Source organism: Eurypyga helias, unplaced genomic scaffold, assembly GCF_000690775.1.
Source record: "Eurypyga helias isolate BGI_N326 unplaced genomic scaffold, ASM69077v1 scaffold6426, whole genome shotgun sequence".
Taxonomy (NCBI): Eukaryota; Metazoa; Chordata; class Aves; order Eurypygiformes; family Eurypygidae; genus Eurypyga; species Eurypyga helias.
In genome coordinates this window covers 25,736-37,928 of record NW_010254645.1, presented here as the reverse complement: position 1 = coordinate 37,928, position 12,193 = coordinate 25,736, and the positions used below count along the sequence as shown (strand labels likewise).

The 12,193-nt window shown below is 37.2% G+C and overlaps 1 protein-coding gene across 7 annotated transcripts in view; it reads right to left on the bottom strand.

Annotated features, from left to right (window-relative positions):
* The window catches only part of NRCAM (neuronal cell adhesion molecule), a 70,756-nt gene extending 60,058 nt beyond the window's left edge, over positions 1-10,698 (bottom strand). For 3 of the 7 annotated variants that reach the window (XM_010153073.1, XM_010153075.1, XM_010153069.1), the window contains exons 1-6: positions 10,587-10,677; positions 8,204-8,221; positions 6,103-6,208; positions 3,106-3,302; positions 2,022-2,144; positions 1,473-1,643 (exon numbers count right to left, since the gene is read on the bottom strand). In XM_010153073.1, coding sequence (XP_010151375.1) covers positions 1,473-1,643; positions 2,022-2,144; positions 3,106-3,302; positions 6,103-6,208; positions 8,204-8,221; positions 10,587-10,677 — 706 coding nt within the window. Of the gene's footprint in view, positions 1-971; positions 1,029-1,472; positions 1,644-2,021; positions 2,145-3,105; positions 3,303-6,102; positions 6,209-8,203; positions 8,222-10,586 lie in introns of all 7 variants that reach the window. The other 4 variants (XM_010153068.1, XM_010153072.1, XM_010153070.1 and 1 more) reach the window with 3 other exon arrangements.
* Between the last annotated feature and the right edge of the window lie 1,495 nt (positions 10,699-12,193).

The window sequence follows — 12,193 nt, the reverse complement described above, 5'->3', positions numbered from 1 at the left end:
CCTTCTCCATGGCTATGAAAATTACCTCAGGTGTTTCTGAGTTGTGACCCAACACAAGAATGGTGTTACCCTGGCTAACTGTAGCCATATATTATTTTGTGTTCAGGTACATACTTCTTGCTCATTCCTGAATGGCACATCTTATTTTTATGCAGAGAATTAAAATATTCTCTTGCCCTGTTTTATTTTAGATTCCCGTGGGTTATGGTTTAACACGTACAAAACCTCATTTGACAAGGAAAAAGACAAAACCAGAATAAATATCATGTATTTTCTATCTCACACAACATCAAGTGGAAAGTCTAGAACACCAAGTGTTACTCCAAAGTCAGCCTTCCTAAACACACATCTACCTGTTTGGGAGGATTTAATTCACAACATACAAAAAAACCACTGAACGTAGGTTAATGTAAAGATCAACTCAACAGACAAACAAAACTCATCTTTCCCCTACAAAGTTACATAGATAGTATTAAAGTGTTTAGATTTTAATTAATTCCAGTTTTGCACTTATATGTTAAAAATGGTACATCAAAGAAACTATTAAATACGAAGTACATCTGTTAAATGTTTAATTGTTGTTACTTATTATGCAATATGTGATATTGAATAGTCCTAGTGATAATCAACATATCAACATAGTTAAATTGGAGGAAAAACAAGCAATGCGGTATGGAAGAAATCAAATAGACGATTTGTAAAATCTGCCCCAGTGTGACAGAACTCATTTATCCTAAGAGTTGGGTTTTTTTTTTACGAGCCATACATTACAACAATGTCAAAACATGAAATATTTGAAAGGATCACACTGTGCAGTCCCTTTCTAAAGCACGTATTATCACTAGCACTAACAGCATCTTTATTAGAAACACTGAAAAGGGAGCAAAAGGTTAAGTAGCCATGGAAGTGAAGTTAGTTAACTAAATGCTACTGTGAAACAGGCAGTATCAGTGGGGACCAGTATAACTCACCACCATAAATATCAGTGTCACTCAAATTAGCAGCTATAGTGTCATTCAATGAATCCACTGAAATAAACAGAATATCATGAAGAATGCATACAAGAGGGATAAATCAAAGTATTGGGAATCAAAAGGTGATGATATGGCCACGGTGAGTTAATCAAATGATTGATTAATTTGTTTCAATTGTTATAATAATCATAATAACTTGATATTCTTGAACATGAAAACTGTTTGAAGCCTATTATTTTTTACACTATATTTTTTTCAGTATTTCAAATCTTACAAAAAATTTTTCAAAAGACAAAGCTGGATAAAGGGAAAAAATAACAGCTTTCAAAATGAATTATTTCAGGAAAACTGGACATCACACTTGAATTTTAGGCAGTAATGTAATTTCTTATTCAGAATTAAAATGACAGAATTCTCTAGTGTAACACTACTTTGGCAAATAACTTGACAATTCTGGATAAATGCTGTGTAAGTATTATTAGGTAATGCAATACCTACTTGAAAAGACTTTTACAGAGATGGGTTGTTTCTGTTGTATCGTTTGCGTATGATTAAATCTTGCATAGCAGATATAGTCCTCACGGGTGTCTTCTGGTTGTACATTTGAAAAATAAAGGTCTCCGTTTAGACCTTGGGAAACTCTTTCGCTTTGAGGCAGCCTTTGGAACGCTAAGGGAAAACAACAACATTTATCTCAATCATAGCGCACACTCCATCGTTATGACCTGCAGACTCCACGTTTCTTCCATTCATGCTCTTTGTAGGTTTGTAAATATGCAGACCTTCCGAAGTTTCCTCTAGAGCTCCCTCGTCTTCCCATTCTTCCCCAGTGTGTTAGTTTACAACTTACATTAAGATCTCCAGCTGCTTTTGGCTTCATGCTTTTGGGCTGCATGTCTGCTTGTTTCTTCATTTCTACAGAAATGGAAATTCTTTGAATTTTAACTTAGAGGGAAACTCCACCATCTGTGGTCTTGGTAAGCAATGTTCAACTACGCAGAAAAACTGCAAAAAAGTAAACTAATTCTGCATAAAACCCAAACTCACCATTATCCATCCAAAATATTATAGGTGGTGGTAAGCCAACAGGAGGTCTGCAGTGCAGTACTAGTGAATCACCTTCTCGAACCTGATTTGGTTCTAGTTTTTCTTTAGTCCACAGAGGGGATCCTATAGAAAGTAATTTCAACACACACACAAAGTACGGATTGACAAAAAAATCCAGCATGCGAGGAAGAAATGCACATAATATTCCAGAAAACAAGAAGAACTACATGCATCAGACTGTTAAGTCTTACAACTGCTTACTAAACGTTGAGTTTTCTTTTTTATGTTGGTTTTTTTTTTTAAAGTAAGTTTTCTAAAAAAAATTTTTTACAGCAACAATTTGTTGAAAGTACAATCAACCAATTCAAATTATTCTGGCAACTCACTAGAAGTTCTATAACAGTATCTTGGAAAGTTGGGTGGGGTTTTTTTTGGTTTTTGGTTGATTGGGTTTTTTTCTCCTTTCATTATCATAGCCAAGAAAGTGATGCACCAAATTAGGAAAAAAGGTAGACCTTTCTAAAACAGGATTATACACACAGTTTTATTAAAACTTGTGAGAACAGCACATTTTAAGCTGAGAAACTTGAAAAACTGACCTGAGGTAAAAATCACATAAAAAGCTGTAGAAACCGTCTACCATTAATAAAAGGGTTTTTTAGCTTTACCTTCTTTTTGGTCGCAATCTGTTCTGTATTAAAGCTATTATAAAAACTTGGACAGAGAGGAGAAACTCTTAAACTCGGAAAAAGAATAAAAATTGTCCTCATCAATAACGTACACTAAAGATTTAAACATGTTTTTTCTAACTGTAAGATCATACATACAACCCAATTTTAAACAAGATAGCTCATCCAGACATACCAAAAAATATCAGGAAAGCATTTTGGTTATTAAATTTTCTAAGGAATATTGAAGACATCATACATTATTAAATCTGGATATCAGAAACTAACCAATACCTTCTAACATGATCATTTTGATGATTACATTTTTAAGACAGGGAAAAAAAAGTGAAATATTCATGAGAAAATAGGCAAACCAAAGTGTTTCACATTTAATGAACATTAAGAGCTTCACTTACTAGAAGGCCTTATAACGATATTGTTTGAAATGGCTGCTCCTCGTTCATTCCTTGCTGTACACTGATACACTCCTTCATATGCTTCTGCCTTGCCACCATTCATGATATTTATGACAAGGGTCCCTGAATTTGGTTTCATTGTTACCTGTGCATCTTTATCTATGTCAAAATGAGTTCCATTGCGTGTCCAGGAGAAGCTAAAATCATAAAAACAAGAAGTTTCTTATTCCGTTGCCTTTTGTAGATTGTATGGAGAGAAAGAAGAAAAAAGACATTTTCAATAATATGTGGTATTTTTTCTTTAGCAGATAAGTAAGACTTGTTCCCAATCTAAATTAATTAATAAAGTAACAGAGCACTCTTTAATGTAAGAAATCTGGCAGTGCTCTAAGATAAAAGGTTTGGCTGAACTTGTTAACAGGAGCCATTTCAAAGTCAATATTTAAAAAAATATGTTAAAAGATTCTGAAGTTAATTGTATATGGAAAAGAACTGATTTTCTTTCTGCTAAAGATGATACAGTAATATCTGCGAGAACGGATACTGCTAAAGCTGCATTAGAATTTCCTATTATAAAACCTATTGTTGAAAGGGTTTATAAAACCCCCATTAAAAACTTGCTCTGGGCTGAAACGTGTCATCTCAGGTCCCAGCAGGAGACCATTTCTTTTAATTGGTTTGGCCATTTTAAAGCTATAGAAGTGAATTAAAGACCGTGTGGTGAGTTGGATTTCTTCTCACTCCTGTAACACAAACAACGATTCTTTAAATGAAATTTTGCAGTCTGATAGCCCATAATTAACTAGTAAATTTATACACAAGACATGTTTTGAAAAGGAGTCACTAAAAAAGAAGGCTATTAGAACTCATAAAATGCAAAAAAAGCAGAGATTCACGTTGTGTGACATACTACCATAAACAACAAATTCTTACTTAAAGTTTGTTAATGGCCAGAAGTATAGCTACAGAGAGCTAGACCAACGTCCATGAACAGCTGAGCACTCACGGGTTCCAATGCTGTGAACAGCACTCCTCCTACTTGTTACTGTTCAGCTTCATAATCTTAGACACAAATTTTATATATGCTCCCCAGTTAGAAAGCTTCCTAAAAGCACAAACATATATGGGACTAGAAAAGCTCAAATTTTAAGTGTATTAAATTGTGCTCCAACCTTCTGCAGTAGAAGGGCAAGACTAGACACACCACTTGCACTTTGTGGCAGGGGAGAGCAGAACTGGACCTGACCAGCAGCACTGCGTCACCCTGCAGTGGTTTTGGGAGGATACGTGCACACCGTGAACCAACAGCGAACCTCTTTCTTACAACCCTGTGGGTGAAGCTGCAGAACGTGGGCTTACTGTAATCTTCTGCTACCAATAACCACGAAGGATACGGGAAACTAATGTAGCGTCAAATGAGAGGTGGCAAATACGGTACAAACCCCTGAATTTGAGATCCATGGAAGTCAGAACCTTTGATGGTCAAGTTATAGGAAGCAGCACATCCATAGACCTTTATGTCAGCTGCTCTCATCACTAAGAGGTTACCCTGTTTCAACAAACAATTCACACTCCTGGCTAAAAAAAATTCATCTTCAACTTCAGAGCTTTGAAGCAGCTCAAGTTCTAATATGCATTTTCAGGTCACCAAGACCGATGAACTAGACTAATTATTCAAGTAAGTTATTTGGATGTCATCCCTAAAAATAAACAAAACTACACACAAGCTTAGAAATGTCATTAGAAAATTCTGCACTTAAATCCTGTTCCTTCCTCTGCAGCAGGGGAACAAAGTACCATATAGGTTTGATGAGAAAATTGAGGCAGAGATCCCTGGCACATGACACAGATGTGTCAGTCTCACAGACAGTGCTCTTAGTCTTTCAGGTAAATCCAACCCAAAAAAGGCCTTCAGGAGAAACACCAGCAGAAGCAGTACAGTTGTCCCAAGGCACGCAATAATCATCTGATCCTCCACGGCTGAACTGAAATACTGGTAAACACAGCAGTTTTTTGTCACTCCTACTAATAACAGCACACAAGAAAGGGTGACAGTATCACAGATAATCTCCATCTTTTCCATTCTGCTGCCCAGCATGATAATGACCCTGATCCCAAGGCAGCCAGAAGGAATAATGTAGAAAACACCCCAGCTATGCAGAAGTAGTACATTTAATGAGCTCTGCGTGTACCTGAATGAGCAATTATAGGCTGACCTTGTTAGTAAGTTGTAGCCTAACAGAACTGACAACAGAGATGCACATTTCTCTTTATACCCTGTGAAATCAGAAGCAGTTATTAGCAATGTCAGAATGCATCACTGCTATTTCCAGCACAGGTACTCAGCATCTTGAAGTGAGTAGTTTTCAAGCGTTTCTAGATACTGAAACAAGGATTAAAATGGAAGATAATCAGGAATGTGACCTACGCACAGGGCTGCAACTTCTACCAAACCCGAAACTTGAGGCTATTAAATATACTTGGTAAATCAAGTCTACTGATCATATGCATTATATAACTTCCAACAAAATGTTTATGTATTTCAAGATAAGCCTCATAAAATGGAATGATTTATAAAACGTTAAATTTGAATTTATTAGCATTACTCAAAATTCATTCAATGTCCATTCATGCCAGACACTATGCCTAAATCTGGAATGTCACCAAGTTCAGTGTGGCACGCCTCTTGGTGCTTTCCATGGGCATCTACCTATCTGCTCTTTTAACAATTGATTATTATTTTACTGTTAGAGCTTTGAGGAGAAAGAAGTACTACAGTTAGTTGATGACTGTAGAAAAGTTTAAATGTCAAGGATGAGTCAAATTTATGCCACTATCTGGTAGCTGTTGAAATTACAAAGGTAGGAGTGTGCGAAGATTCCGACACGTGCAAGCACACGCAGACGCATATACTTGTTAGTTTACAAACATTACATTATTTTCTCCTAGTTTTCCTATGCTATCAGGCCAATAAATGCAAACCAAAATGCTACTAACCTAGGAGGCGGCTTTCCTTTTGCTTCACACTGTATTACAATATTCTCTCGAGGGTCAACAATGTAATCTTTTGGAGACTGCTGAGTTATCGTAGGAGGTTGCAACACTTCATGGAACATAAGAAACAGAGAAGAATTTAATAATATTTTCAAAGTATCAGCAAACAGTTCTGTAAGCAGAGAAAGCAGAATTGCAGTTAGCAAAGAAATCAACAGAAGAAGAGCGCGTTTAAAGGATCTTTTGTATTAGGAGGCTGAAGGCCTCTACTCTTGTAAATCCGTGTATCTATACTAACTTCCAAGGGAGCCATGCTGATTTACAGCGGATGAAGACCTTGGCCAAAAATTTTAATGGACAGAATTTCTTTACATCAGACTTCAACAGATTTTCACAAAATCAAAAGGATGCTGGAATTCTAAGCCCGACATTTCCTGAACTAAGAGTTGGGAGACACACACCCACACAAATGTTTCTTACCACACAGAAGGAAAAAAAAAATATACATTGCTTTGTATTTCTAAACATTTTATGTATTTCCAAATTCTTTATGGGTTTAAACTTTCCCAATAAACGTTTATTGTGCTCCACATATTGAATTAATCTATAAAGCATGCTTTTAGGAACTACTTTTCAGGAGTAACATATCTGTTAGAAGTAAAAGACTGTTAAAAAATGACAAAAATAGTACCTAGTTTCCAAATAAGAGTAAACATGTAGGAAAAGTCTAGTACTTCCTAAAAATTACAACAGAAATATAGCCAAGCTCTTGAATTGCCCCAGGAGAAACAAGCATTTAACATTTATGATTTATCACGTACTCTAGAATGAGTAGTACAAACCACAATGGATTCACCCCACAACGTAGTTGGTGCTTACCTATTTAAAGTAATTTATAACCTGTTACACCATTATCTATGCCCATTTTTGCATTAAAAAAATTCCTGTTTATGATATTAAGATAGTGAGAAAGGTGTCTTCTTCCTCAGCATCAATCATGTTTATAGTTTAGTGTCACCTAAAGGAACCACTTTAATAACATGCCCGTGAATATTACCAAGTGTTGTAAATTGTCTGTCCAGTAATACACTTTGCTACTACTCTGGGATCATTTCTAATATTTTAGCAAAATATTTCAACCATTATGAAATGCCTGACTCTAGTCAATTAAAATTATAAACCTGGGATTTTTAAGTCTTACCTACCATTACACATTAAGTACCCTGTTGCACAGAAAGAGGGAGCCATCTGTAAAGCCCTACCCACAAGAAATAACCAGGAAAAAAAATAATCAGATCATGGAATCATGATGAGATATAGAAGCTAAGCAGAACAGGCCATGCAGAGCTGGATTCTGCTCCTCTACCTCACTGCAGAGAGCAGAGTGGCTAAAAGAGGAAGGCAACATTTTTACAAGACGATGACTCCTTGTGTATGTCTTCAGAGAGACACTTTGAAGACAGTCCTTCTCCCTCTCAGAGGCAGGTGCATCAGATGCTTACTTGGCAAAAGCAAGCACATTCTGAAAAGGGCCATGACATGAACACTGCCCAATGTACAGCATATTCCATCCATCTGATGCACATCATAGACCTGAAGTCTTCACTCCTGTGCTGTGCACTGCACTCAAAACTTACTAAATTAACCATGATGCTAGAGCTGAGCTAGGAGATGCAATAAAAGATTAGGTCTATTTAAGTAACTTTATCCACTTTTTTTTAAAGGATATAAAAGTATCTCCAACTCAGACATGTAAATTAGTCCATAAGCACATATATTCCAGTGAATTTATTTTTTTGTAAAATATGTTTACTCCTGAAAGAAGCAGTAAAACATTGGTCATGCTGCTACTGAGTGAGGATTTTCATGTTCAGTTAGCACACAATCAAAAATCACACAATTAATTTGTTCAAAGTACCGGAACACTGATTTATGTACAGTAGTATTTTCTTAACACGGCATGCACAAAACATCTAGCTACAGCAAACCAAATTACCAACAGAATGTCAGAATCACACATTTTTGGACTGCAAATTCAATTCACAACACAATCAGTATTAATTTTCAGCAGCACACAGCCAAGTTTTTGTGGACAGCAACTTACATTCTTCTAGAAGTTTTGCTTTTATTCCCCCATCAGAATCAGCAGTTGAATGGACAAATGGAGATTAAAGAGAAACATTTGTTAGTTAAAAGAAAATTAGCATTTTTGAGAGGGAAGATAAGTAACTCTGACAAGTACATTGGTCCCCATTAAAAAGAAAATATTTAAAACATTTAGCACTGTAACCCAATGCAGTGATGCCTGGAATTCCATCCATGATTTCCATTCTGTCAGTTATTACTACATTTATCTCAAAGTTCATGGTATGAAAAACTTCTCTGAAGTGCTGACTGTTTGAGGGCAATCGTGTTATGTGATTTTGGCCTTGCGAGGACACAAAACACTGCTACTGAGGAGACAGTAAATCAGAATTAATGGAGTGCATTGTCCTCATGCTGTAGTCAAAATCAATCTGCCCATATGATCATATGGAAGAACAAAGAGAATGCTTCAGGCTAAAATTACTCTTTCAGAGACCAAAGCACCGAATTCTACTCAGCAGACATGCAATCCCTTTTGGTTTGAAAAATAACTAAACAAAAAAATCATCTTAATTGTCACATCTGTATGTCTTACTTCACACATTTTGCATACGTGTCTCCTCATCAATAACGTTTTAGAGCAACCCAGAATGGTTTTTAGTCAGCCACACTGCCAGTCATCCTTTACCGACTTTAAGACCCTGACGAGTGTAAGAACTGCTAACCTGGATGAGAGAGACCTAAAGGTTGAACGAATCAAGTTTGTTCTCACCGGGTCTCTGTGGTAGGGATGAAGGGAAGACTCACAGAAAATATGTCCTTCCCTTGTGGTGGTCTCCCAGACCCCATTATAACCACTAGTTATGAAAGCAATAACATCATTATAGACGTAATTTTGCTTAATATGATTTTTGGCTAAAAAGATGAAGTATGTAACCTTATCAGACCTAAGAGTTTTTGAACATTATGTGGTAAGGAACAAATTAATTGACAATTAACATGATAGATCTTAAAAGGGCCACTCATTTTTGTCTGTTGATAAACTTCTGGTTAATTTAACCTGAAGTGTTGCTCTATACAAAAGATATTAAAGTGGTGCACAATTTATGTTATTTTCTAAACTACAAGGTGGGTGTAAAGCACTACTTCTAGCCTGCAAAATCATTTAGGGAGAAAAATTAAGTTTAGAAAATAACACATTGATTCATCAAACATTTAAAGCCCTCCTTAAGCCACGGTTTATTGCTCTATAGGCATTCACAGCACAAAAGTCTGATGTGATTCAGATATATTGATCCTGTTACAGAAATGTAGGTCATGGGTTTGAGAGGCTTGTAAACATACATGGGGAAAAAACATCAAAGCAGTTGCAATTTATGTCAGTGATTATTACAGAAAAAATGCATTTATACAAGGTAGGAAGGTATCAAAAACACAGGGGTAAGAAAAGCCATGCGGATTAGTATCATAGGCAAATCTATCAATCCATGTATTAATCCACTAATTTAACACCAGCCCTAATGTTCTCTTCTCTGGAAATTAGTTTAACAAATGACTAGTTACTGCGAGGCGTAGCATGGTTCACTGAATTCTGGAAATGTGATCATGCTTATCCCAAGAAGAAAATAACAACCTGAAGCATGAATAATTTCATAAAGTTAGCTATTAGGGCTACAAGATGTAGGAGCTACCATTGCTTCCTTTTCAGCATGCAGTGCTACTTCAAGGTTCCCCACTAAAACAGTCATAATGGACAAGAACTTCAGGACTTGAGATTTCCCCTCATCTGGATGCTTCCTCACTGGTTAATGCTAGAGTTCCCTGCTCAGCACACATGCTTTTAACTTAAATTTAGGTAATTAACTGTTTTCAGGCACTCCTTAGGAAATCTAAGAACCTCTTACTCTTCTAGATCAAAAAGTAAGAGGGTTCCAAGTGTCTGAATTTTAGGTATTTGAATCTTTTACCAGATCTCTCATATCAGCTCCTGGAAGCCTCTTACATGAAGATCATGCTGATAATTTACAGCAACTAGTTATTGTCCCGGGCTTTCCAGAAAATTGTAAACATGATCTTATTTTCACAAATAATTAGCATTTAACTGGGCTTCTCTGCACTTTTTCACTTTCATCAAATATAGTGTTCAATGAAGGCACGCTGAAGTGAGAGTATTTGCGAGAATCCTATGTTAACCCTTCTCAAGTGAACAAAGTCATTTTAATCTGCATAGAATTTTTAGTCTTCAACAGATTAGGGTAAATATCCATAAACACAATGTCCTGACAGAAGTGAGCAAACACACTCCATGTTCAGCTCCATGTTGGACCTCTCTTCATCTTCCGACACAAATTATTTAACTAATCCTCCATTATTCTGCACTTATTTAGCAGATTAATACTTACAGTCAAGAGGTACATCCAATGCAGAAATCATTTGGCACAGAACGAGGACCAAGGAAGCTTTGCCTGCAGATATGCTCTTCCTTTTCATCATGATTTTAGGCTGTATTGAGTAAATCACACCGAAGAACGAAGTTCAACTTCATCAGAGTAGGCAGCTTGGAATAGTTACGTAAATATAGATAAGAAACCTGGTAAATAAAAATAAGAGAATAAGAATATGCAGCTACTATGGAGAATAGAATGATCGCATCTTAATAGTGTTATGAATTATCAGCAGTCTACATACCATATCCAGGGATAATAGTTACACCACATGCTCTAATGAAATCCAAGCAGAGATCCAGAAGTTCTTAGGACACCTAGATCACAACACTTAGATAAGGAAGCTAGTGAACAACTCCTGTAACTTTGCTGAATGGAAGGATAGAGCATCGGGGTCCAGCTATTTAAAAATTATATATACTAAAGATAAAAGTCCTCTGAAGTAGATCTAGGGGATTAAAGCTCTCAACACACTGAACAATTCTTGGAAAGAGTAATTTTAGGCATCTACCCCAGTGAAAACATGTCTGGCCACAAATTTGCTAAGTTAACTCTGGGATCTTCCTGCAGCTTTCCATTAGGTATCTCAGCTTCTCCCTGCTTTGGAAGTCTTTCTAGTAGACAGCTGTCGACTGAATACAGAAGACTTCATGGACTGCCATGCTGAGGTGCTACCTTATGTACTGTATAGGAACCTAGACTCCTATTCCTGGATGTCTGATTCCACTCAAAATACGTAATATCAAAATACTGCGACATTTCTAGCCTGAACACCCAAAATCTAATAAGCTGGCAGCGCACTATCAAACTCTCTTCTTCTCCTTTCTCTGCAAAGAGGTGGCAGAAGTGAAACCTAAAGGAACTATCTTCTTTGAAATGTGCTAGGTTTCCCCCTCAATCAAGCACAAGTGATTGTATTAACCATGGCAGAATGATTCTGAACCCCTCATTATTTTTACTGCATTCAGTAAAAACATCTACCTTCAAAGACTGTTGAAGGAGTGAAAACTAGTTACATGAAAGTCCCTAGCATCATCACACAAAGAGCTATAAGAAGCCTATGCTGGAGCAGGCTGCTGTGAAGGACTGCACTCCATGCAAGCGACCCACACCGGAGCAGTTACAGAAAACTGCAGCTCGTGGGCAGGACTCGCATCAGAGGAGTTCATGGAGACTGTCTCCCATGGGAGGGACCCCACGCTGGAGCAGGGGCAGAGTGTGAGGATCCCTCCCCCTGAGGAGGAAGGAGCAGCAGAGACAACATGTGATGGACTGACCACAGCCCCCATTCCCTGTCCCCCTGTACCACTGGAGGGGAGGAGGGGGAGAAATGGGGAGGGAAGCTGAGCCCAGGAAGAAGGGAGGGGTGGGGGGAAGGTGTTTCTAAGATGTGGTTTTGTCTCTCATTATCCTACTCTGATTTGATTGATAACTAAATTGATTTTTTTCCCCCAAATCAAGTCTGTTTTGCTGTGACCATAACGGGTGAGTGATCCTTCCCTGTCCTTGTCTCAACCCACAAACCTTTCCTGCTATTTTCTCCTCCTCATCCCACTGGCAGGGGG